We start from the raw sequence: 26,811 nt of genomic DNA on the forward strand, positions 1-26,811 counted from the left end.
CGGCCCGCCGGCAGGTTTCTTTTTAATTAAATTAATTTTTTAAATTATTATTATTATTAAATTCGCACCCCATTATCATGAACTACGTGTGGCTAATAAGCAAGCTAAGAGTTCATTCATAAGTTAATTAACCTGCACTACAAGGAAGTATGTCAGTAGGTCATCAGGTGTAAACAAAGCCGCCATGATGCCACGCTGGAATTGAATCGCGCATTCAGCTACCTACCAAAAAACAAAAGAATCAACAAGATCAGGCGCGGACTGCATAATCGGGCACGTCGGGCAAATGCCCGGTGGCCTGGCCTGGCCTGGCCTGCAAAAAAAAAAAAAAAAAAAAAAAAAATTGTGCCCGCAGTCATGCCACTCACTGAACAGCAGGCCAGGCGCCGCCTACTGGTTTACTAGTGGTTTTATTACTTTATTCAGGGTTAAAGTGGGTGCATCTTATTGTAAAATTGGACTTGGCCCAAATTGGGCTTCAAACGGCCCAAATCGGGCTTCAAACGGCCCAAATATGGCTTTAAACGACCCAAATTGGGCTTCAAACGGCCCAAATCTGGCTTCAAACGGCCCAAATTGAGCTTTAAACGGCCCGAATTTTTCGGACGCCGGCACGCGCGTCGGCCCGTATCGGCCTGGCCTGCTTGGTATCTAATGCCCGGCCTGAATTATGATCCCAGTCCGCCCCTGAACAAGATGCTGTCGAAAAAGAGAAAGGTTGAGACGGAATGCAGGCAGTTTCAAGAGAAATGGAAAGAGCAGTATTTCTTTTGTGAAGTAAATGGGTAAATGAGTCGAATTGATTTTAGTAAAAAAAAAATCCGGCCCCCATGAGGTCTCAGTTGAACAAATCCGGCCCTCTACCTAATATGAGTCTGACACCCCTGGCTTATATCAACGAATTAAACGAGCAAACTCACGGTTTCCTCAAGTGCTGCAAAAACGGCTTGAATTGTTTGGCAGTGTGATCCCAACGCGCTTCAGCTATGCAGGCAGGCAGGTCCGGTGCATCAGGAGGGACGCTTACTGCTGCGCTGCTTGCTTGCTCCCATGTCAGAAAAAGCCTAACTTTTGTGGGGAGAAATACATTGAAAACTAGTCAGATATGACTTGAATGCCGCTTGTAAAATAAATCATCCACAGTGATTGACGACGGTCCGACCACTATTTTGACTGGGCGGCTTTATGTAGCCTAACAAAGGCGGAAGCGCACATTTTTCACATTGCCACCCCTCGTGGTCGGAATGGACTCTTAAAACGGCATGTTTTTGAATGGAGTTTGGTTAGAGATTCGCTAAAGCTGTTTCCTATCACATTTCTTGTTATCCCCCCCCCCCCCCGCCCACTGGCAGAAAAAACGGCTCATATCCAGTTGTTTCTAAACAAAGACCCCTCAAAGGTAAAACCGGAAAATATCCAGCTCGTGCTAGCCAGACATGATCCAGACTTCATGTTTAAAAGCCACTATGGGGAAACACAATGCAAACGAATGCAAAACCGAAAATAAAATAAAAAATGTTATATGCCCCCCCCCTCCTATCTCAGAATAAATTACCTTGCCCTCCCCAGTACTCCTAATACAATCAAAATGTCCTCCCCCTTTTTTCACCCCGCCCCGCCCCACCTAAATATCGCACAGTCCCTAATGGTCATGGTGGGTAATGATGGTTCCTGGTAAAGCATGGCAGCTGCCCAGTCAGTGAGACCTTACATCACAGGTTACTCCCTCTATTCACCATTTAGCACACTGAAAGCTGCTCTATGCTTTTCACATGATCCTCCCTAACTCTGCCGTAGATAGACTTAAATCCTCAGAGTAATCCCCGCTCGTCCTGTGGGGTGCTGCGTCTACTTCAACCAGGTTCCACTGCAGCATCTCTTATAGTCCATTTAGCTTACGTTCTGTTCTGACCATCTGGCTGTGTTTTTCCATTGTCTCGCTAGCTTACTTTTTATACAGCAGTTTTTAGCCAACTTCCATTCAGTTGCTTTGAGAGCTAACTGTCTTTCTTCCCCCGTCCCCCCATCTCCTCCTTGCTCTGCCCCCTGCTACATTTTGTTGCCTCTTTTCAAGGAGATAATAATCATATAATATAATCATGTATTTGATGATAATAATCATATAATATAATCACATGTTTGATGATAATAATAATAATAATCATATAATATAATCATGTGTTTGATGATAATCATCATATAATATAATCATGTGTTTGATGATAATAATCATATAATATAATCATGTGTTTGATGATAATAATCATAATATAATCACATGTTTGATGATAATAATCATATAATATAATCACATGTTTGATGATAATAATAATCATATAATATATTCATGTGTTTGATGATAATAATCATATAATATAATCACGTGTTTGATGATAATAATCATATGATCATGTGTTTAATGGCATTAAGACACAAATTAAGATGTTAAGGATGGGCAGTTTAAGTTTCAATATTCGAGTGCTCTCCTTCTAGCCTGGTAAAGCAGCCGGTCAAGTGACTGTCTGGCCTCCAGCCCTGGGAGGGTGTTTTCAAAAATCACAAAGTGCTCCAGCCAATCAGCGACCCGCCTCGTAGTTGACATGGTAACCGGCCAATCAGGAACGCCGCTGGCAAAACAGTAATGGCTGCCTCTGTGGCTGTCCGCCTCGAGCAGTAACGTCAACGTTTGTCGAGTTTAACCAGCCATAAAGTGCAGTTATTGCAGAAATAGACTCAATACCAACAATTAAACAAGTACAGGAGTTTGCAACAGCTGAGTTTTTCATCGATGTGTACTGGGTGGCTACTGTATATTTGACCTGCTATTAGCAGTGAGGCATGTCATAGACTCAGTTGACAGCACATACAAACTCTCTCTCTCTCTCTCTCTCTCTCACACACACACACACACACACACACACACACACACACACACACACACACACACAAACACACCAGATGATGTGTATTCCCATAGGCATAGTGTACACACACACACACACACACACACACGCGCGCGCGCACGCACACACACACACACACACACACACACACACACACACACACACACACACGTTTGAGAAATGGGCCCCATGGTGCAGCGTACACCCAGGTGAAAGACCTCTTTATTGCCAGATTTGAACACATTCGCTCCCATCTACCGTTATACACACACACACAAACACACACACACACACACACACACACACACACACACACACACACACACACACTTGAGGCTGGTCGCCAGAATAAAATGTGGGCATTATAGTTTCTGCAATATGTAGAATATCATGTTTCTGAACCTGTTGCATTTTGCATGTCTACATACAGTAGGTGTTTATAACGTTATACACGTGATAGAGTATGCTATTGAAATAGCACAGTGGCCAGTAGGGGGCATTGTGGTCAGGGTAGATGGAGGGCGGTGGCCAGTAGGGGGCATTGTGGTCAGGGTGGATGGAGGGCGGTGGCCAGTAGGGGGCGTTGTGGTCAGGGTGGATGGAGGGCGGTGGCCAGTAGGGGGTGTTGTGGTCAGGGTAGATGGAGGGCGGTGGCCAGTAGGGGGCGTTGTGGTCAGGGTAGATGGAGGGCGTAAACACTTGCCTTTCACACCGGAGAGCCGTGTTCGATCTCGGGCTGCCATTATTTGAGTAATCAAGTATTCTACCGATGAATCCAACAATTAATCGAGTCATCGGATAAGAACTACTTTTGCGTTGTGAGCAACAGTAATTATACCATGGAAAATAAATAAAACACCTCTCTTAAAATGAACAACTCCATTGGTTTCTTTAATGCATGGATGTCAGGCTGTGGGACGCCTCTGTAGCCACGCTCATCCAAATGAGTGAGTGCCATACTGTCAAGTCTTCTTCAGCTTGTTCTTCAACTTGAATTTGAGGTCTTCATACTTTTCCTCCGTCATGTTCATGAAGTAGGTTCTTGATGGAAGCATGTACCTGATGGAAGCATGTACCTGATGGAAGCATGTACCTGATGGAAGCATGTACCTGATGGAAGCGTGTACCTGATGGAAGCATGTACCTGATGGAAGCATGTACCTGATGGAAGCGTGTACCTGATGGAAGCGTGTACCTGATGGAAGCATGTACCTGATGGAAGCATGTACCTGATGGAAGCATGTACCTGATGGAAGCATGTACCTGATGGAAGCGTGTACCTGATGGAAGCATGTACCTGATGGAAGCGTGTACCTGATGGAAGCGTGTACCTGATGGAAGCGTGTACCTGATGGAAGCATGTACCTGATGGAAGCATGTACCTGATGGAAGCGTGTACCTGATGGAAGCGTGTACCTGATGGAAGCATGTACCTGATGGAAGCATGTACCTGATGGAAGAGTGTACCTGATGGAAGCATGTACCTGATGGAAGCATGTACCTGATGGAAGCATGTACCTGATGGAAGCGTGTACCTGATGGAAGCGTGTACCTGATGGAAGCATGTACCTGATGGAAGCATGTACCTGATGGAAGCGTGTACCTGATGGAAGCGTGTACCCGGGATTGAAACTGGAAATCATCTTCTGGAGGCCTTCATCCTCCACCATGGACAGTGGGATCATGTCTGTGACACTCATGTTCAGCATTCTGTCTGTGAACTCAGCTGCTTCTGCTCAGTTGAACATGATGGAGCTGTCCGCATGAAGCTGTCCATACGACGCTGTGATTTACTGAAAAAGAAATGAAATAATTATTATTATTGATCATTATTACTAGGCCTCAGTGTTTCCCCTAGAAAAATGTTCAGGCCTGGAGGGATTTCAAAACGTACCCCGACCGCAACGGTGGGGCCCTCGCTGGCGACGCTAAACTTTTAGCTAACCTGTTCGCATCTATGTTCGCAATGGCATCCCAACTATCATCATACTATTATGGGATGCGATGTGAACAGTTGTATTATGGGATGTGCATTTCCCAGGCAACGACTGTATTGGATGAATGAATATACCTGCTGTATTGGATGGGGCATTTTAGTCTCCAATTGCTATAGACCTTATTCGATTGACGTCACTCACGTACGGGCACGCCCACCACCGCCATATTGTTGACATTCCGCAGCGTGCTGTTTAAAAGTGACTGACAGCTGTCATAGCTTAGGACGCTAGCCAACGTTACTTACTAGCCTATTTAATGCCGTTTTTACTGCGTCAGGAGCTATTTCACAACAGCGATAGTGTGCTGTGTAATAATACACGGCTGTAGTAATAGCAGCAATAAAAGCCCAGGTGTTAGCTACTAGCTACTGTCCACAAACGTGAAGGGAAAGAGACTAGAGGCTAACGTTAGTAGCAAACCATTGGGCTCATGCAAGCAAGCGTCAGATCAAATTAAGAAATTTACCACGAGAGGAAGGGGGTTGTGGCCACATTTACCACTGGTACAGGGTTGTGGCACGAGGCGAATTTCTACAATAGCTACCACATAATATAAAAAATACACAATTGTAACATTCAATTCATTTATTTACAATCATTACTGGTTTCAGAATACATTTATCCACAGAATATAGTTCCATACACAAGATCAATGATTGCACTAAACATTTAGTTGCCTTTGAGCCAAAAAACAACTAACCTATTCCTTAACGGGATTCACAGTTATTGATACATTGCCTGTAAAAGATTATTTTGAGCACACCAGGTCTGGAAACATCGCATTGCCCAATTTGTTTGTTTGACAGTCCCAGGTTCACTCCGTGACAACTCAAGCTCAGCCAGTTCTCTCTCCCCAATTTCACCATGTCGTTCTTTGTTCACTTCACCTTCATCTTCATCTAACCACTGCTCAAAACTCAATCCACCCAGTAAATCAAACGTTACTACGAAATCGGACATTTCCTTGTTAGAGATTTGTAGACTGACAGGCTAACAGTGGGCGGAGTCAGCACAGGTGTTCTTCATTCATCAGGGAGCGGAGTGATACTGCGGTTGGAGCCGAACTGTAGATTGTTGGCCTATTTACCACTGTTGCTAGCCAATCAGAATCCAGTATTCACTCATGCTGTTGTAGAACAAACATTTAACGTTAAGGTTATTTACCTTTGCTGTCATGACAATGTTTGATTATGATGATGATGAAAGCCTTCAGCTCCTGAGATGTGTAGCCTATGCCAATGCTGTCTGTATTCACAATGTCCGGTACGTTATACCTGTCAATATAATGAGTTATATTTACTCAAAGTCAGTTTTTTATAGGGGTCCGCACCTTCGACCAAACTTATTTTTTCATCACTTCTCTTTGACGAAGGTACAACTGTTGCTATACACTCGGCCAGACTACGTTACCGCTGCGGTTTGTCATCAATATGGCGCCGTCCGGGGTTATCGAATACGGTCTATTAGTAATAGTATTACACCAAAACCTATTATTAGAGGCATCCAGAGCCAGATCCATTTGTAAGCTACACAAACATGAACTGTTACAGACATGTTGTGCCTGTGGAAACAATCACATGACAATCTGCTAGTTTATTTCACACTAAAGTCTTTACAGACGAGGGGAGACATCTCGCCTGCCGCTTGTCGCTGTGCTTCTCCTCCTCATGTGCATTGCAGACAGACACACAGCATATAGCTTCTCCTCCTCATGTGCAGTGCAGGCAGACACACAGCATATAGCCAGAGCCGATATGAAACCCCTTTTATTTGATGATCTTTTTATTTTGTAAACAGACAGACAGACATACTTCTGTTGATGATTGAGATGAACAGACTGGAAGTGGAAACTTTATATTGGATGAAACAAATGTTGACAGTTTTGTGTGTGTGTGTGTGTGTGTGTGTGTGTGTGCGTGGAGGGGGGATGAGGTGTTTGTAGGTAACTGGTTGTATCTCGGCTGTGTGTGTGTGTGTGTGTGTGTGTGTGTGTCTGTGTGTGTGTGTGTGTGTGTGTGTCTGTGTGTGTGTGTGTGTGTGTGTGTGTCTGTGTGTGTGTGTGTGTGTGTGTGTGTGTGTGTGTGTGTGTGTGTGTCTGTGTGTGTGTGTGTGTGGGGGGGGGGGGGGAGGTGTGGGGGGTGATGTGTCTCCAGGCTTTTGGGAAAAAACCCGGTGCTTTGTAGAGAGATTAGTGAGCTGAGTGAAACTGCGGCAAATTACAGCTACACTGTGTGTGTGTGTGTGTGTGTGTGTGTGTATGTGTGTGTGTGTGTGTTTGTGTGTGCGCGCACGCATGCATGCATACATACACTGTACCTCTGTCCTCATGTGTGTCTCGTGGTCACCCCACAAATAGCCTGTACACACACACACACAGACACACACACACACACACACACACACACACACACACACACACTGTACACACACGCATGGAGCAGACAGGATGCTATGTAAGGCACGTACCTCACACTGTATTTGTTTTCACATTTGAGTTCTGGTGCCATAGTACAGTCAGTGGTTCTCAAAATGGGGCACCAGACGACACCAGTGTTGCGCAACACCGAAACCGAAAGTAACCTAGCTAGCAAGGATGGAGAAACACGTGAAAGAAAACGTTCATCGAGGAAGTTTAAAACTAACGTTACCGAAAACAATGCAGGGAAATCGATGGTATTGAAGCATTTCCACAATGTTTTTGGATTATGTAACTTTGTTCTGTTGACAACGGCTACAGCATCTTTCCGTGTTAACAGCAGTTCCAGCTGAGTTCAACAGTTACAGAGCACCGCAGGAATGAGTCCGCAAGTATGCTTCCTGGTTCCTAAGAGGAAAAGTGAATGGGGATTTCTCTTAAATCCTTTAATTAAATTAAATTAATTTTTAATTTAATTTAAATTTAAATTAAATGATATAAGTGATCACCTTCCAGTATTTGCAGTCATAACAAACCCCCTCAAAACTAACACCCCATGCAACACAGACACACATAAATTAACTCGCCATAGAACACCAGAAGTAATAGAGACTCTCAAGGGGGACCTATCGAGACAAGGCTGGAATGAAGTCTACTCCAAACCTGATCCAAATGCAGCATATAATGAATTCCTGACCACTTTCACAAATCTGTATGAGAAGCATTGTCCAACACGATCCAAGAGAAAGAACAAATATGATGACAAGCCATGGATAACCAGGGGTCTAGAAAATGCCTGTAAAAAGAAAAATTTACTATATAGGCAGTTCTTAAAAGCCAGAACAGAGGAAACAGAAAGGAAATATAAAAAATATAAAAATAAACTGATAAATATAATGAGGTCCAGTAAGAAGGATTATTACAACAACCAGTTGGAAAAGCACAAAAGCAACACGCAAGGCACATGGAAAGTACTGAACAGCATAATAAGAAAGGGTAAAGGAAAAATGGAATATCCAAATTACTTTACTAACAATAATCAACTAAATATAACCAAACTAAATGAAATTACAAATGAATTCAATGACTATTTTGTAAATGTTGGATCTAACTTAGCAAAGGATATTGTGGATCCATTAATAAAGGAGGGGATAGATGAGAATATTATCGTTTCAAATCGAGACACCATCTTCCTGAAAAGAATTGAGGAAAAATAACTTGTGGATACTGTAAATAAATTCAAAAACAAAAAATCCACTGATTGCAACGATATTGACATGACACTAGTAAAACATATTATAGAGTTTATAGCAAAACCACTGACCCATATCTTCAACCAATCAATACTAACTGGCATATTCCCTGATAAAATGAAAATAGCAAAAGTGATTCCCATATACAAAAATGATAATAGACACTTATTCTCAAACTACAGACCAATTTCTCTCCTTCCTCAATTCTCTAAGATCTTAGAAAAACTCTTTGTTAGTAGACTGGACCATTTCATAGAAAAACACAGCTTACTAAGTGACAACCAATATGGCTTCAGAACTAACCGATCAACATCAATGGCAGTAATGAAACTCATAGAAGACATATCCACAGCAACAGACAATAAACAACACACCATAGGAGTATTCATAGATCTAAAAAAAGCATTTGACACAATTGACCACAAATTATTAATCAAAAAACTGGAACGGTATGGCATCAGAGGGGCAGCTAGCATATGGCTTAAAAACTATCTTGAAAATAGACTCCAGTATGTACAAATAAATAATGAAAAATCCAACCTGAAGAGGGTCACATGTGGAGTACCACAGGGTTCCGTTCTGGGACCAAAATTATTTATTTTATATATAAATGATATTTGCGAAGTGTCTAAGCTGCTGAATTGTGTTTTGTTTGCAGACGACACAAATCTTTTTTGTTCCAGTAGCAATCCTGAACAACTTCTGGATACAGTGGAGACTGAGCTACAAACTCTAAAACGATGGTTCGACATTAACAAGCTGTCACTAAATTTAAACAAAACCAAATTCATAATATTCAGCAATAGTAAAATCAATAACCACATCCAAATCATGATAGATAACGTAACATTAGAAAGAGTAAATGAAAATAAATTCCTGGGAGTAATAATAGACCACAAACTAAACTGGAAATCACATATATTACATGTAAAAACTAAAATCTCAAAATCCATTGCAATACTCCACAAAACGAAACATATCCTTGACTCCAACTCACTACATACACTGTACCTCTCTCTTATAGTCCCCTATATGACCTACTGTGTGGAGGTTTGGGGAAACACCTATAAAACAAACACAAATCCAATTTTTATACAACAGAAGAGAGCCATAAGAATCATAAACAGAGCTGATTATAACGAACCATCAAATAAATTATTTATACAATCACATGCCCTCAAATTCAGAGACTTGGTGGACTTTCAAACGGCACAATTCATGTATAAAATCCAAAACAAAGAGCTCCCAGAATGCATCCAGAGGTTGTTCAGAACCAGAGAAAGCACTTATAACCTAAGAGGAATCTGCATGTTCACAACTACAAGAACAAAAACCAGAACAAATGCAATGCAAAGATGTATAACAGTTAAAGGAGTTAAATTATGGAATGGACTAGAAAATGGAAAAAAAAGTGTAAAACAATCAACAAATTTAAAAAAATGTTAAAAAATCAGATTATTAACAAATATAAAACTCAAGATTGATATTTATATTATATTACATTATTATATTTAAACATATTATTACATTCATAGATATATAGAAATGTAGTTTGTGTATTTGACACTCTGTAAGTACAATTCATGTGTATATAGAATACCTGTATTTTGCTTAGTACTCATTATTATTGTTATTATCATTACTATCAATATTATCAATATTATATATCAAGAAAAAAGAAATAATAATAATAATAATAAAAAAAAAAAAAAAAAAAAAAAAAGAATGTAAAAAGGGTAGGCGCTATAAGCGTTTGCTTCAGCCTACTCCTTTTCGGTCAGATCTTTTCAGGCTTGTATACACCCAACCAGCAATCACTGTTTGTTCTCTTATTTTGTTTTCTTGCTTTTCTTTAATCACAACTGTATTGAGCTGTACTTGTGAAATTGACCGAAATAAACTAAACTAAACTAAATGCATAAAATAAGGTCTGTCTCTGAGGTTCACAAAAGTTTATGGGAACGCGAATCTGGGTTCAACAGGATCATCTTCACAAACGTGAATCACTTTTATGACTTTTGGAACATAAATGTGGTTTTTCAAAAATGCTTTTTTTTTGAGAAAACGCTTCAAAAGGCAAGCCAGGGATGCTGAAAATGAGCGATTGCGAGGCAAGTATGAGAGATATCAGCAGAATAAGCCGGCCCCTGGCTTGGACCCATTGGCCTTCCAGGACTCAAGAATGAAGGAGTTGGAGCGTGAGGAACTCGAGCTCAAGGCCAAGCAAGAGTTGGAACGTGAGAAGCGTGAGGCGGAGGCCAGAGCGGCGAAGAGAAGCCCAACCAGAAGCCCAACGGGAAGTCGATCGCCAAGACCGGCTCCAAGAGGAAGCTCGAGCACGAGCTCTACAAGAAGCCAGAGAAGCCCAATGGGCAATAGAGGACCAAGAGGACGCAGAACTAGTAGCTCCTTCCACCCAGAAGACCCAGACCCAACCTACGGGAGTCATACCGCAGTGACGGAGGCTGACTTATACCCTCCTGAAAGAATTCATGCTACATCACTCTCTCACTCTCAGTGACGGAGGACGTGACTCCACAAATTGACGTTCTGGAGCTCTGGAGTGTGATCTGTTGGGGCCGAGCTCCTCAGAACTCCCGCTGCTTACAGCTTCTCTTGCAGGGATGCCTGTTGCACCACACCAACATGAGCAGCACAGCTGGGCCAAGCAGTGAAGCTTCACCAACATGAGCAGCACAGCTGGGCCGAGCAGTGAAGCTTCACCAACATGAGCAGCACAGCTGGGCCAAGCAGTGAAGCTTCACCAACATGAGCAGCACAGCTGGGCCAAGCAGTGAAGCTTCACACCAACATGAGCAGCACAGCTGGGCCAAGCAGTGAAGCTTCACCAACATGAGCAGCACAGCTGGGCCGAGCAGTGAAGCTTCACCAACATGAGCAGCACAGCTGGGCCAAGCAGTGAAGCTTCACCAACATGAGCAGCACAGCTGGGCAGAGCAGTGAAGCTTCACCAACATGAGCAGCACAGCTGGGCCGAGCAGTGAAGCTTCACCAACATGAGCAGCACAGCTGGGCCGAGCAGTGAAGCTTCACCAACATGAGCAGCACAGCTGGGCAGAGCAGTGAAGCTTCACCAACATGAGCAGCACAGCTGGGCCGAGCAGTGAAGCTTCACCAACATGAGCAGCACAGCTGGGCCGAGCAGTGAAGCTTCCACACCAACATGAGCAGCACAGCTGGGCAGAGCAGTGAAGCTTCACCAACATGAGCAGCACAGCTGGGCCGAGCAGTGAAGCTTCACCAACATGAGCAGCACAGCTGGGCAGAGCAGTGAAGCTTCCACACCAACATGAGCAGCACAGCTGGGCAGAGCAGTGAAGCTTCACCAACATGAGCAGCACAGCTGGGCAGAGCAGTGAAGCTTCCAGGCAGCTGCTGCTGACGTGAAGCTGCTGAGGAAGACTACAACTTCGCATCCCCTCATATCTTCATATTAAACTCTCTCTCTCTCTCTCTCTCTCTCTCTCATATTGATTGGTTTTCTTTCTAGTTTCTCCTTAGCAGGGAGAGCTGGAAATATCCACTGTAGCTCAACACACACGCACGCACACACACACACACACACACACACACACGCAATCTGCTTAGACTTAAAAGGGCATCAACACACAACAGTGTGTGTGCGCGCGTGTGTGTGTGTAAGCTTATATTACAGATGAGATAATGAAAGGTTGTCTGGAGCGCAGGTGGCAAGAACCCATATTACTGCCTTCGCACAGGCGCTGTGTGTGTGTGTGTGTGTGTGTGTGTGCGTGCGTGCGTGCGTGTGTATACATATACATACCAAGCGCCAACCTCCGGTTCAGAGAAAATTAATAAATATAATAAATAATAAATAATATAATAAAAAAAATAAAAATAAAAATCAATAAATCAAATTCTCAACTTTACAGCAGAAATAAACATGTTTTGCGACAGGGTGTCTCTATAGCCACTTCTTAACATGCAGTGGAATCCATATTATAACCCGCTCCTAGCCGGTTGGCCTGCATGTTAAACAACAATTAGCCGGCCTACGCGCACTCCCGTGAGTCCGTATCTTATTCACCTCGGCCGCCGGTGTAAGATCCGCTTCCACGCAAGCGCAGCTGCTGTTAAACAGTGGCAGGTCATTATCCGCAGATCTGTCTTATGTGGGCGGGTGGTAGTAGTTTATTAATTAATTAATCGTTCGGGCAATCGCTTATATCAACGAGCAAACACGGTTTCCTCAAGTGCTGCAAAAACGGCTTGAATTGTTTGGCAGAGGGATCCCAACACAGGCAGCCAGGTCCAGTGCATCAGGAGGGACGCTTACTGCTGCGCTGCTTGCTTGCTCCCATGTCAGAAAAAGCCTAACTTTTGTGGGGAGAAATACATTGAAAACTACCGTAGTCAGATATGACTTGAATGCCACTTATATGACTTAAATCACCCACAGTGGTTGACGACAGTCCGACCACTATTTTGACTGGGCGGCTTTATGTAGCCTAACAAAGGCGGAAGCGCTCATTTTTGGCACATTGCCACCCCTCGTTGTCGGAATGGACTCCGTTAAAACGGCATGTTTTTGAAGTCTCCAGATTTGTCGCTAACGTGATGCAGCCAATTCTATTGTGTGAGGCAGTCATTTGAGGCAGACAGTGTTGTGTGACTGCGTCCACACTGCGGAGAGGATAGGAGCTGACTGACTGATAGGCTATCAAACTTTTGTGGGGAGAAATAAATTTAAAACTAGTCAGATATGACTTGAATACCACTTGTAAAATAAATCACCCACAGTGATTGACGACGGTGCGACCACTATTTTGACTGCATCATTTTTGCACAATGCCACCCCTCGTCGTCGGAATGGACTCTGTTAAAACGGCATGTTTTTGAATGGAGTCTGGTTACAAATTCGCTAAAGCTGTTTCCTATCACAATTCTTGTTTTCGATACATGCCACCACGCCGCCCCCCCCCCCCCCCCCCCCCACAAAGACAAAGACCCCTCATGTTTAAAAAGGTAAAACCTGAAAATATCCTGCTCTCTCTAGCCTGACATGATCCAGACTTCATGTTTAAAAGGCACTAATGAGTTTGCTAAATTGACTGGACTCGCTTGAAGGACTGGACTCGCATTGATAGGACTGACGTGGCCTGTGTGCATCATGCCACCGTTATATATATATATATATATATATTATTGTATTATATTATATTAGGCAGACTGGATGATATAATTTGTATTGTTTTATACCTAACGACTGTTATTTCCCCCGTAGGATGGCTACCATTCCCACCGGCCCAAAGAGAAAGTCCGCCTGGACAGCAACAACAACGAGAACTCCGTGGACAGCAACAGCAACCTGGGAGCGCGCTCGCAACGCCCGCGAGCGGCAGGCCCCAATGCCAAGCGCAGGCTGGACAAAGCCCAGGTGCAAAGCGTGCTGGAGAAATCAGCCAACGAGCTCCTCAAGTACCCTCCAGCCCTGCCCACAGCCACGGGGCACAACCACACCCACCTCCGTAAAGTCCACCCTCAGGTAGGCAGGGTATCCTACCTACAGGGTATCCGCGGGGTCTTGAAAAGCCTTAAAAGTTGATAAATCAATTTAGGGGAAATTTAGGGGCCCTTAAAATGTATAAAAACCCTTAATTTGATGAGATATTATTTTTTGCTATTGTGCTGATGGTGTTAAATGAGCTTATATTGTCTCATATCAATCGCAGACCCCTGAATTTAATCAATATCATATCGTGGCACTTTGTGATATGAGCAAATATCATATCATTGTCCAAAGAATCTATATAACTGGTAAATGGTAAATGGACTGCATTGATATAGCGCTTTTATCCAAAGCGCTTTACAATGTGCCTACATCCGAAGTCGGCCAGCTGCCACACAGGGTGCTGGCACAGCCATCGGGAGCAATTTGGGGTTCAGTGTCTTATTGCCCAAGGACAGTTCGACATGCGGACGGGAGGAGCCGGGGATCGAGCCACCGACCTTCTGGTTGCTGGACGACCCGCTCTACCTCCTGAGCCACAGCCGCCCCATATAAGATCGTATCGTGTTGAAACATGTCATTTACACCCCTATCGCTGATGTGACAAAAGTGCCATTTGAGGTATATTGAAAAGGTCTTAAAAAAAGATCTTAAAAGTTATTGAATTTAACTTCAGAATTCCTGCATATACCTTCTCAAAACTCTATACTTTATATTTTATATATAAAAATCTATAAGGTCCGAGCTTATCGATACTGCTATCGAGATAGTGGGTTCCTCTAACCTAACGTTATGTCTCGAGAGGAGGGTCATGTCATTTCAAATGGCTGGTGCACAAACATACATCTGTTGCCTAATGGACTTTTTGAATTCAACCGCCATTGAACTAAACTAAGAATAATTGAATTGCTTCACGCCCTCGTTCGCTTCATTTCTCATTTGGTCAATCGGTTGCTTGCTGGCATGGCTGAATGTGCAAAGCGGTATTTATATTATTATTACTTATTATTATTATTATTATTATAAGATTTTTTTTTGTCGTCTTGTTTCTATGCCAAATAGTAGAAAAGTATCGATACTAGTGGTACCGATAAAAGACTCGTCTCGAAAATGGTGTCTATATCCGTAAAAAATGAACGATCCCCATCCCTACCCTCAGGTGCCGACCAATCCAACATTGGGACAGGGGTCTAATCAGGATCCTCCTTCCTACCACTCCAAGAAGTCGGCCACAGCGCCCCCTGGCTTGGAGCAGAGGAAGGCGCAGCGGCAGTGTGAGATCAGTGGGAAGGAGGCCATTTCGGCTCTGTCCAGAGCCAAGAGCAGGGAGTGTCGGCAGCAGATCGTGGAGGTCTACTGCAAACACAAGGAGAGGGCGCTCATGCCTGAGAAAGTACCTCGCTACTGCCCCCTAGAAGGTGAGACTGGTACTACTGCCCCCTAGAAGGTGAGACTGGTACGATTAGCAGGCTGATCCCAAATCCTAAGGAGAGACAGTAGCTCCTCCTGGGCCACTCCATCTAATATTGAACATGTCAGAATGTGGTGAGATGCAGCCATACCTCCACGTTTCGTGAAAATCCAATGAGTGTTATCTGAGATGCCGTGCGTGACAAAGGAATGACCAAAGAAACAAATAAACGTTGTAGCACCTGACTTAGGCTAATGAACGTTGTAGCACCTGACTTAGGCTAATGAACGTTGTAGCACCCGACTTAACCCTAACCCTAACCGGTCCCTGACTTAGGCTCATCCATAACAAATGAAAATGCTGGAGTACAGTGGTGAGATGCACCATTTCTCCAAGTTTAGTCAAAATTCGATGAGTGGTGTCTGAGATTACACATGATGGATGGACATGGAATGAATAGCGCCCATCCACTCCTCACTCCCCTGTTTAATCATATCCGTCATGTTTTCTAAAGCAGTGTTTCTCAAAACAGTGGTCCGCGCGGGCGTCCCCTAGTGGTCCGCGAGTAGATTTATATTTTTTTCCTCTTTTTTACCTCCCACTATCCAATCAGAGAAATGTTTACATTTTCTGGGAAACCCAAGGTCAGATCACGATGCCTCTAAAGGACTCTATGTATTTTTTCACCCCGAATCCATCGTCACCCCCCCTGACTCTCTACGACTTACGGTTGTGGAGATACGTCCACTCTGCCTGCAGGGCTACAGGAGGGAGACAGAGTACAGCGGGTGGTTGGGAGTTCCAAGTTACTGACCAAACACTCTATTTCAGTAATTGCTGTCAGAATATAGAGCCATTTAACACTTATTTGAACACAAAAACATCACTGAATGCAACTTGAAGATGGCCAAAGATAGCCTATTTGACTTTGGCAACATTGTGCATTTATTGAACTTGAAAAAACTTTCTTTGAACTTTGAATATATTTGAACTGAACAGGAGAAATAAATGTAAAAAAAAAAAAAAAAAAAAAGGTAAATGGACTAACTAAAATAAATTACATATATATTTTTTATATCGGTTATCTTGTTTTCATAATTGTGGGAAGCCAAAAATTTGATTAATTGTACAGCCTTAATGGTATTTGTCATTTAATTAGCCTGTAATTTACAGTTGAAGTAGTAGGCCTATTGTTTTTTTGGGGATGTTTTGGGAGTTAGGTGGTCCCCGAGTTTTTTTTTCATTGGTTTAAGTGGTCCTTGGTCTGAAAAAGTTTGAGAAACACTGATCTAAAGGGAAGAATCAAGAACAGTGAAGGGTTTATGTGGGCATATGAACAGCCTCTCCATAAGGTTTAGTGCTAGACTGTGGAATGGACAATTGGAGGGAATCTGAGGACCCAATGGGGGACCTGATAGGAACATATTTTGATAGTAGGTCATTAATACAGATAGGGGCAGCAAGTCCATGCATAACTTTAAAACCAATAACCAATGTGAGAAGCAGTGTGACAAGTTATTCTTCTCATCCAGTTATGACATTTACATGTGTCCACCGCAAAAACCATGTTTCTGACTAACTGGGTTAACAAATAGACTTCTCTGTTTGTGCAAAGCGTCGCCAGTGATCGCGTCACTCAGCAAATGAGAGGGCGAGAGCGAGTAGCAGATGCGAGTAGCAGATTGAAGGACCGACGCGGAGCGGGAAGGAGAGGCCGTCGGTTTCAGGCGTCACATTGCAAACAGTCCCGAGGTTTTTGCCTCCAAATTGAGCCTTTTGATAAAGCGTTTGAACCCGGCACACGCCAAGGCTGCCGACTGTTTTCAGAGCACATTCCAGTCCTTTCACCATGAACGGGTACGGCTCGACTATACACCACAATGATGCTACTCATACATGATAATTACACCCTAATTAAACGAGCAGTTTGTAGTCCTATATCTGGAATGGCTGGCTAATGATTTACTTGTAGTTATGCTCGGTGAACCACCCTGCGCTATTTGAGGTTTAATTTATATGATTCTAGGTTGCTTTGATGATGCACCAGTCATTATATCTATGGGTTGGACAAGCGATGAGGGATGATTTGTCTGAGTTGGGGGCGATCTCTCTGCGTTTGACTGGCTTTTGCTCTTTCAAGAGAAGAAGATGAGGGTTGTTGGCCAGGGTTCCCACAGGTCCTTGAAATCCTTAAAAGTTGAAGAAAACAAATCAAGGCCTTAATACATAAATAGACATTGGCAATTGAAAGTGCAGGAATTTATATATTTTGTGCAAGAATAGAAATTTTAATTATTTTGATTTTTTTTAAACTGACCTGCCTCCAGAAAGTGTGATTGAAGTTGATGCAATGCAGGAATGATGCAGGTTTTTCTGCGTTCTCTCTCGGTTTTCTCAATTCTCAGTGTAACATTAATCAACCTTCGACCGTGTCTCAAACTGTGCAGTGTTGGGCCCTTAAATTGGAAGGAATTGGGTCTGGCTTGAAGGTCCTTAAAGTCCTTGAATTAGATGTTTAAGGAGTGGGAACCCTGGTTGGCAGAAAGACGAGGCATTTGGCGAGTGCAGTCAGTGCACACAACTGCGCCCCCTGCCTTCCTCTGTCTGTGCAGCAGGGCTGGTCCCGACCGGCTGATTACAGTTATTTTCGCTCCGGCTTCAATGGCAGCATGCCTCACAGCCCGGGATGGTCACTAATTAGGCCTGGCTGCCCACGGCTCCGCCCCATTTCCCAGCAGGCCTCACCCCACGCCATCTTTAGGATGAACATCACGGCGGTTGTTAGAGGGTTATATACAGTAGACACGGGGGCAGATTTAGCTCAGCCAGCCACAGACAGCAGACAAGAACTGAAATAGGTCATCTCTGATCTCAGAATATTTCTCGGACAGAGAGAGAACGGAATGTAATAGGCAGGATAGGATGCCCAGGGGCAGGTAGTAACCTGTGCTCACCACAATCAGAACATATCTTACTTGTAGGACTTGTCTCACGCATGTCCCAGTATTTCCGCAGTGCTTTATAGCCAAGACCGTTTCGCCTGACCATAAACGTGTGGTGGTCTGCAAACACCCTTCACATGGTGGGAATTATTTGACATTCTCTGATATTTCCATAAATTAGAAACTCTCCCCTATATATATATAACTTTTTGAATGACTGTGATGGCTCTCTCAGATCAAAAGTTATGAGTATTTTAATTCCGTTATCATGTGTCTAAAAGTAAAACATGAGAAAAATGGCTTTAAAGTCGAACTGAACCCGTAGTGGCGCGTGGGTCGGAGTCCGTTTCAGACTGAAAACATCACTTGTCTGAGATGACAGGTTGAGAGGCGGGTCATAGTAGCATGTCGATGATTTGATTTGACAATTCTCGGGACTGGATTGGGCTTTGGCCAATCCTGGCATGTTCCACCCCCAAATCGAGTGGGATTCAGCGTGTTGTGGCGCTCTCCTCGGAAAGAGCCTGGTGACATGAGGTTTAGTGGCTGAGTGGAGCTCAGCGAGCCGCACGCAGCCAGCTGCCGGAGCGGAGAGTGCAGCCTGTCGGCCTGGAATCTCCGAGGTGCGACCCCTGACAACCAGGCTCTCAGGGACGCGCCATTAACGCTATTGCAGTAAATACAATATTCCTGGAATGCGAGTTTTAACGAGCCAGTTACATTTATTTGCATTGTTAGGCATTACCGTTTTCTTTATTGTGTATATCAACATACAATTGGCCAAGTTAGGTGTTAGTTTATGGGATAGGAATTCTGCCAGATGACAGGCACTAGGCGCCATTTTCTCCTTCATTTGGAAGAGAAAATTATCCTGAAATGAAGATTTGATTGACAGCTGCCATGTCGTGATATGATTGGTTGAAATGGGGTAGAAATTTGATAGTACTAGGTGACGTCAGCACACTGTAGATTACTGTTATGAATGAAATCTTGAAAATACATACATTATTAAATAGGTGCACTGCATACCCAGGTATTTGAACTAAAATAAAATAAAAGTCATTTTTGGGTTCAGCTCGACTTTAAACATTCTACAACATTGTATTTTCTACAGTGGCATTCCACCAAAACCATAAAAATAAATACTTTCCCTTTTATTTTATGAACATAATTATTCACCATGATGCACTATGGAGATGAAAGTAACCAAATCACTCAAAATCTCAAAATACCTGCGTAACTCATTTTCGACCTGCTTTGGCTCATTGCCAACATCACCTCATTCAATGGAAAGGAATTGCATTCAAATGCCCCCATCGAATGGAGAGGAGTTGTACAATCTCTACAACCCAGTTTCCCTGGGGTTGTAGAGATTACTTGCAAAACCCCATTTAATGGGTAGGATTCAGGGGTTGTACAGATTACTTGCAAAACCTCATTTAATGGATAGGATTCTCCATTGGCTCTTCTCTCAACCACCCTGCCCACCTCTGCAGGCATGGGGAGGGTCTGCTTGGACCCCTGTGTCCTTAGGTTTAGGCATGGGGGATGGGAGAGGTTAGGGTTAGGGGTGGGAGAGGTTAGGTTTAGGCATGGGGGTGGGAGAGGTTAGGTTTAGGCATGGGGGGTGGGAGAGGTTAGGTTTAGGGTTAGGGGTGGGAGAGGTTAGGTTTAGGCATGGGGGGTGGGTTAGGGTTAGGGTTAGGCATGGGGGGTGGGAGAGGTTAGGTTCAGGGTTAGGGGTGGGAGAGGTTAGGTTTAGGCATGGGGGTGGGAGAGGTTAGGTTTAGGCATGGGGGTGGGAGAGGTTAGGGTCTGGGTTAGGATTAGGCATGGGGCATGGGAGAGGCTTGGAGGGGTCTCCAGAGATGACCCCCGAGGGTCTCGAACCCTCCGTTCGGCCCCCAGACCTTCCGTTCGGCCCGCAGACCCCCCGAAGCGACCCCAGGACCTCCACAGGGTCCTGCGGCCCACCCAGGCCTCGGAGACCCCAGGTTTATCCATTGAATGGGGTTTTGCAAGTAATCTCTACAACCCAGAGAAACTGGGTTGTAGAGCTGTCCATTGAATGGGGTTTTGCAAGTAATCTCTACAACCCAGAGAAACTGGGTTGTAGAGATTGTACAACTCCACCCCATCGAATGGGGACATTTTGAAGCAATTCCTTTCCATTGAATGAGGTGATTCATAGTAGATCGGGTGCAGCAGCAACAACAATGTAAATACCATCTTCCCTGTCAAATGTAAACGCCTCTTTGCTGTTGTAAAATCACTGGCCTCTTGGGGCTTATTGCTTAATTTGTAACCTCGCTTATTTCCTGTCAGCTGTTGTATTAGCAAAAAACGGCAACAGGAAGTAAGCTAGGGGCCATTTAGAATGTTTATGTTGTCAAGTTAAAACATCTATATTTGGCCATAGTAGTAAAGCAGCGAACGCCCTGGTCTTCCGTGTCCAGGTAAGGCCAATGTGAATGTAGAGTGGGACGAGGACCCGGCGGAGACTGCCCCAGCTGTGCCTGTGCGGATCGCCTTCGTCCTGGTGGTCCACGGCCGGGCCTCACGGCAGCTCCAGAGGCTCTTCAAAGCTATCTACCACACCTCCCACTACTACTACATCCACGTAGACCAGGTGAGCCATCTACCACACCTCCCACTACTACTACATCCACGTAGACCAGGTGAGCCATCTACCACACCTCCCACTACTACTACATCCACGTAGACCAGGTGAGCCATCTACCACACCTCCCACTACTACTACATCCACGTAGACCAGGTGAGCCATCTACCACACCTCCCACTACTACTACATCCACGTAGACCAGGTGAGCTATCTACCACACCTCCCACTACTACTACATCCACGTAGACCAGGTGAGCCATCTACCACACCTCCCACTACTACTACATCCACGTAGACCAGGTGAGCTATCTACCACACCTCCCACTACTACTACATCCATGTAGACCAGGTGAGCTATCTACCACACCTCCCACTACTACTACATCCACGTAGACCAGGTGAGCTATCTACCACACCTCCCACTACTACTACATCCACGTAGACCAGGTGAGCTATCTACCACACCTCCCACTACTACTACATCCACGTAGACCAGGTGAGCTATCTACCACACCTCCCACTACTAGTACATCCACATAGACCAGGTGAGCTATCTACCACACCTCCCACTACTACTACATCCATGTAGACCAGGTGAGCTATCTACCACACCTCCCACTACTACTACATCCACGTAGACCAGGTGAGGCCTGCCACACAACACCAAAGACCAGTACACGCTACTGGTCAAAGCTACTCAATTACAGTAACAAGAGTAGTACGTTGACGGCACCCTGGTCTGTCCCAGGTCCTTTCTGTGTAGAGTTTGCATGTCCCAGGTCCTTTCTGTGTAGAGTTTGCATGTTCTCCCCGTGTACGTGTGGGTTTCCTCCGGGTGCTCTGGTCTCCTCCCACCAAAAACATGTATATTAGGAGTAATACTTACTTACTCCTGTCAAAGACATGTATGTTAGGGTTAATACTCCTGTCAAAGGCTACATTCACACAGCAGGCAAAAGTGGCCCGAATCTGATCCTCCGCAGACCCCCCCCCCCCCCAGTGACTCAGGTCAGTTTTTTCCATGATTGTGTGAACAGTACAAGTCACGTGGAATGTGGCTTTTTTTTATCTGACCTGGGCCACTTTCAAACGTGGAAAAAAAATCTGATTCAAATCTGATTATTTTGGAATGTGACGTCAGTGTGAACAGACATGTGGCCCGGATCAGACTTCACTGACCTTCACAGACTTGTCCCAATGGGGACAAGAAACAATGACTTGACTTGACTTAAAGGAACACGCCAACATGTGGGGAGATTTGCCTATTTGCCATCTTCCCGATAGTAAGATGAGAAGATCGATGGATGCCCTTCTCTTCTCTATGCATATAGTAGAAAAATAGCGAGTGCTAGTTAGCTTAGCACAATGAATGGTAATGAATGGTACTAGCTAGCCTACCCCCGTTAACACAAGTAAAAACGTAAAAAAAAAGAAAAAGCTTCCATACTGCTCACCTGGCCTAATCTAAGTCTCCACAAGCCCTGAGATGCCAAGCTGGCTTGAAAAGACGTCATTTACACCATGTTTTTAGCTGAAATGTTGACTGTAGGCTACAGAAGCAGCCCCTGACATTCGTCGCCCACATGGCTACTATGAAGATTGAAGCTGAAAACAGGGTGTAAATAGATTGAAGCTGAAAACAGGGTGTAAATAGATTGAAGTTGAAAACAGGGTGTAAATAGATTGAAGCTGAAAACAGGGTGTAAATAGATTGAAGCTGAAAACAGGGTGTAAATAGATTGAAGCTGAAAACAGGGTGTAAATAGGTGAATCTCCCAAAATGTGGCCGTGTTCCTTTAAGTTACCTTGAGATAATGTGTTACTTGCACTTTTTGTAACCACACAGAGATCCAACTACCTTCACAGAGAGGTGTTATTACTGGCCAGCCAATACCCCAACGTACGGGTGACTTCTTGGCGTATGTCCACCATCTGGGGCGGGGCCAGCCTACTAACCATGTACCTACGCAGCATGGAGGACCTTCTCCAGATGGCTGACTGGTCCTGGGACTTCTTCATCAACCTCAGTGCTGCTGACTACCCCATAAGGTGAGCAGGGTTAACAGACTTACCCCATAAGGTGAGCAGGGCTAACAGACTTACCCTATAAGGTGAGCAGGGCTAACAGACTTACCCCATAAGGTGAGCAGGGCTAACAGACTTACCCTATAAGGTGAGCAGGGCTAACAGACTTACCCCATAAGGTGAGCAGGGCTAACAGACTTACCCCATAAGGTGAGCAGGGCTAACAGACTTACCCCATAAGGTGAACAGGGTTAACAGACGTACCCTATAAGGTGAGCAGGGTTAACAGACTTACCCCATAAAGTGAACAGGGTTAACAGACTTACCCCATAAAGTGAACAGGGTTAACAGACTTACCCTATAAGGTGAGCAGGGTTAACAGACTTACCCCATAAGGTGAACAGGGTTAACAGACTTACCCTATAAGGTGAGCAGGGTTAACAGACTTACCCCATAAAGTGAACAGGGTTAACAGACTTACCCTATAAGGTGAGCAGGGTTAACAGACTTACCCTATAAGGTTAGCAGGGTTAACAGACTTACCCCATAAGGTACCACGCAGGGTGCTGGCACACCATCGGGAGCAATTTGGGGTTCAGTATCTTGCCCATGGACACTTCGACATGCAGACTGGAGGAGGCGGGAATGGAACCACCGACCTCTTTTATCCAAAGTGATTAGTGGACGACCCGCTCTACCTCCTGAGCTCCAGCCGCCCCAAGAGACAGATTAATCAGACTAATCCTAAACCATCCACAGACTAATCCTAAACCATATCCTTGAAGAAGTACAGACCAGCAGTCCTCATTTCTATCCTTGTGGGTAGGGCTGGGTTAAAAAAATCGATTCTCCAATTTTAAATCGATTTTTATTTTAATCCTTTGATATCGATTCATATGTCCAGAGATCGATTTTCTTTTTTATAAACATAGGCTATAATATTATAGGCTGTGTGTGGTAGTTGAAACATAGTTTCAAGTTGACCCCTGTGTTACATAACTGGACAGTCATGTAATTCAGGTTACAGCTCAAAAACATGTTTTAGTATCACTAACCAAATCGATATTGAAATTAATCGAATCGGAATCGGAATCGAATCGAATCGGGATTAATCTATTCGGAACCTTGTGAATCGTAATCGAATCGATTCTTGAAATTTGACCTAATACTCAGCCCTACTTGTGGGGACATTTGGTTTTCCAGAAGGATGGGAATACAAGAAGACACATAACAGCAGCCAGGCCTTTCTGCTCTGTCCTCCCATCAAATGGACCATTTCAAACAGCCTTCCAGCTCAAATCCATAGTGGCTCCGTCAGGACAGCGGCGTCATTAGCTGCCATGGCATCAGAGCACATGGATTGTGGTTCAATGGGACAAAGTGAAAGAGAGTGTTTATGGGTTGTATGTTAGTAGGTATATTTCCATCCAACTGTCAAGGAAATGTCGCGCAAACGTTTGAAATCCTGGGAAAAAATAAAATGCAAATTATGAGTGTTTCCATCAGCTGGGTTGAAGTGAATATTGCCTTTATGGTTGTAAAAAAAAAAAAAATCATCCACCAGAAGAATGGAAAGAATTGGCCAAAGTTGACCAAAATTAATGTTCAAATAATGCAATGCTTATTATGCAGAATGGTCATGCAATGCAATGTTAAAAACAACATGTATGATATTCTAATGTCTGACAAAATTATTTTCCACTTAAAGCAAGCGTAAACCGCCCCCCGCCCCTCTTTTTTTATTTTTTTTATTTTTTTTGCGATATCGGACAAATGTTTTCAGGCCTTTTCGATTAATCTTTTCCAACTCGATGTATCATAATTCACCAAAGAAATGCTTTGATGGGACTCCAGTTTGATAGATGATCAGCTCGACATCAAACAAGAGCAAAAGTCGGTGCAGCCGTTTCACTGGGATTTCATGTGCATGAACATAATCAAACAGATCTGTCTGTCTGCTATCCTCTGCTTCCCCTGTCTATTAGAGAGATCAGTCTGTCTGCTATCCTCTGCTTTCCATGTCTATTAAGCTGTTTTCCCACATGCGCCTTTTACCGCTAAATGACCGGAACGCGGTCTAATGCCTTCATGTGTGAAAGTTGTTCCGGTATAAGCGCGACCCCGTCGTCGCAGACATTTCACCAGTTTCGAGCCAGTCAGAAGAGCGGTATGCGCGATAAGGCACACAAGTGTAGAACGGGTCCAGTCATTTGCCGCGACACCGGTCCTTGGGCGAGGTGTACACACGTTGCTTAACTCATTGAGTGCCAGCCACTTTTGGAGAACGGACGCTCCCAGTGCCAGAGTTTCAGAGCGTTTTCAGTGATTTCTCGAGGCCCACAGAATATTGTGTGATATTACTATGTAAACAATGAACACGCAAAAAGAACGATGAGACTCTTTTCTATCATCAGCAAAAACAGGTTTATTGATATCATTTTCCGTTCTTTAGTTATCAGCCGGAGAAGATAGCTTGATTTAACAAAAAAGAGCAGTTTTTTTCTAGAAGCTGAGATAATGGCCCTTTTGTGAAATTAAACATTTCAAACACATCACTGACTCTGAAGCTAATTTTCTGATGTAGTCACACCTCAAAAATAATTTCCTTCAATAAAACAGTGAAGGCCAGGGAATTTTGTTTGGCAGAATAATATTTTTAGCTGCAACCAGCAGCGCTGGCCCCTGCGTGCGCTGCTGGTTGCAGCTTCTTGCTGATCTTGATTTGCTGCTGGTGGGCATCGGATATTCTGGCTTGCGTTTGCCAACCCTGTCCTGCTGCCTGGGTCTGTCTGGGTCAGTGTTGTGTGCTGCTCTGCGTGCCCCCCCCCCCCCCCCCCCCCCCCCCGCCCCGCCCCGCCTCAACTGCACACTCCTCCTGTATGGGAGGTGGCTCTCTGCTGAGTTTGCTCTGTCTGCACTGTGAAGGGTGCGCGTCGGCGACATCCAGCTTTTTCCGCGTGTGTTTGTCACCGGCTACTACTGTATGCTTCCAGTTGAGGATAATAACGGCTGATCATGCGAATGGGCTGTGCAGCGGACATGGAGGAGCTCAATTGTGGGAGCAGATTGGCTGCTGCCTGCTGCAGGCACATCTACCGTTAAAACGCTTCATGCATATCGATGCATACGGATGCGATGCGATTTCCGTTTCCCCAACGACTTATTCTCTGTTTTTCTCTGCCTTTCTGTTAACCTGGAGAGCACTGTCGCCACCTAAGGGTTCTGTAAAATAGGTTATAGACCTCCAATAGCTATAATATTTGTACAGGAGAGGCAGAAGGCTTTGATCGACGCCCCACCGTCAAAAAACGCAATTGACGAACATGTCCGTCCTTGGCACTCTACGTTACTATTTGAAATGACGAACATGTCCGTCCATGGCACTCAATGAGTTAACGTTCACTTCCAGCGTGCATCATCTAATCATTTGCGCACATCAAAGCAAACTACTTCCACATTTCGCTTCGTGCATTTGCTTTCTCTACATACATACAAGCGTTGGGCAGCTTGCAAGCCTCTGCCATTCTCGCTGTGTCTGTCCTGTGTGGCTGCTGCGAAGTGCGGAGGACTGAAGAAGGACTGGCCTCTCTCGAGCAGAGAGGGGAGGGGGGAAATCGGCTGTGTTTATTACGCTGGCTTGACGCTGCTCTTAAGTCAAACGACTGAAACGAGTCAGCAATATTATCAAAAGAGTGGACGCCGGCTCCATGTTTGTTTGTTGTTTTTTTCTGACTGGCCTCAGTGGCCTGC

The 26,811-nt window shown here is 44.4% G+C and overlaps 1 protein-coding gene across 1 annotated transcript in view; it reads left to right on the forward strand.

Annotated features, from left to right (window-relative positions):
- Nucleotides 1–26,811, forward strand: part of xylt1 (xylosyltransferase I) — a gene marked incomplete at both ends in the record, with an annotated part of 71,445 nt that overhangs the window by 4,741 nt on the left and 39,893 nt on the right. The window contains 5 exons of the mRNA XM_083649249.1: nt 13,836–14,096; nt 15,220–15,478; nt 20,870–21,033; nt 21,647–21,679; nt 22,883–23,085. Coding sequence (XP_083505375.1) covers nt 13,836–14,096; nt 15,220–15,478; nt 20,870–21,033; nt 21,647–21,679; nt 22,883–23,085 — 920 coding nt within the window. The remainder of the gene's footprint in view (nt 1–13,835; nt 14,097–15,219; nt 15,479–20,869; nt 21,034–21,646; nt 21,680–22,882; nt 23,086–26,811) is intronic.

This window comes from Poromitra crassiceps (genome assembly GCF_964638095.1).
Source record: "Poromitra crassiceps genome assembly, chromosome: 13".
Lineage (NCBI taxonomy): Eukaryota > Metazoa > Chordata > Actinopteri > Beryciformes > Melamphaidae > Poromitra > Poromitra crassiceps.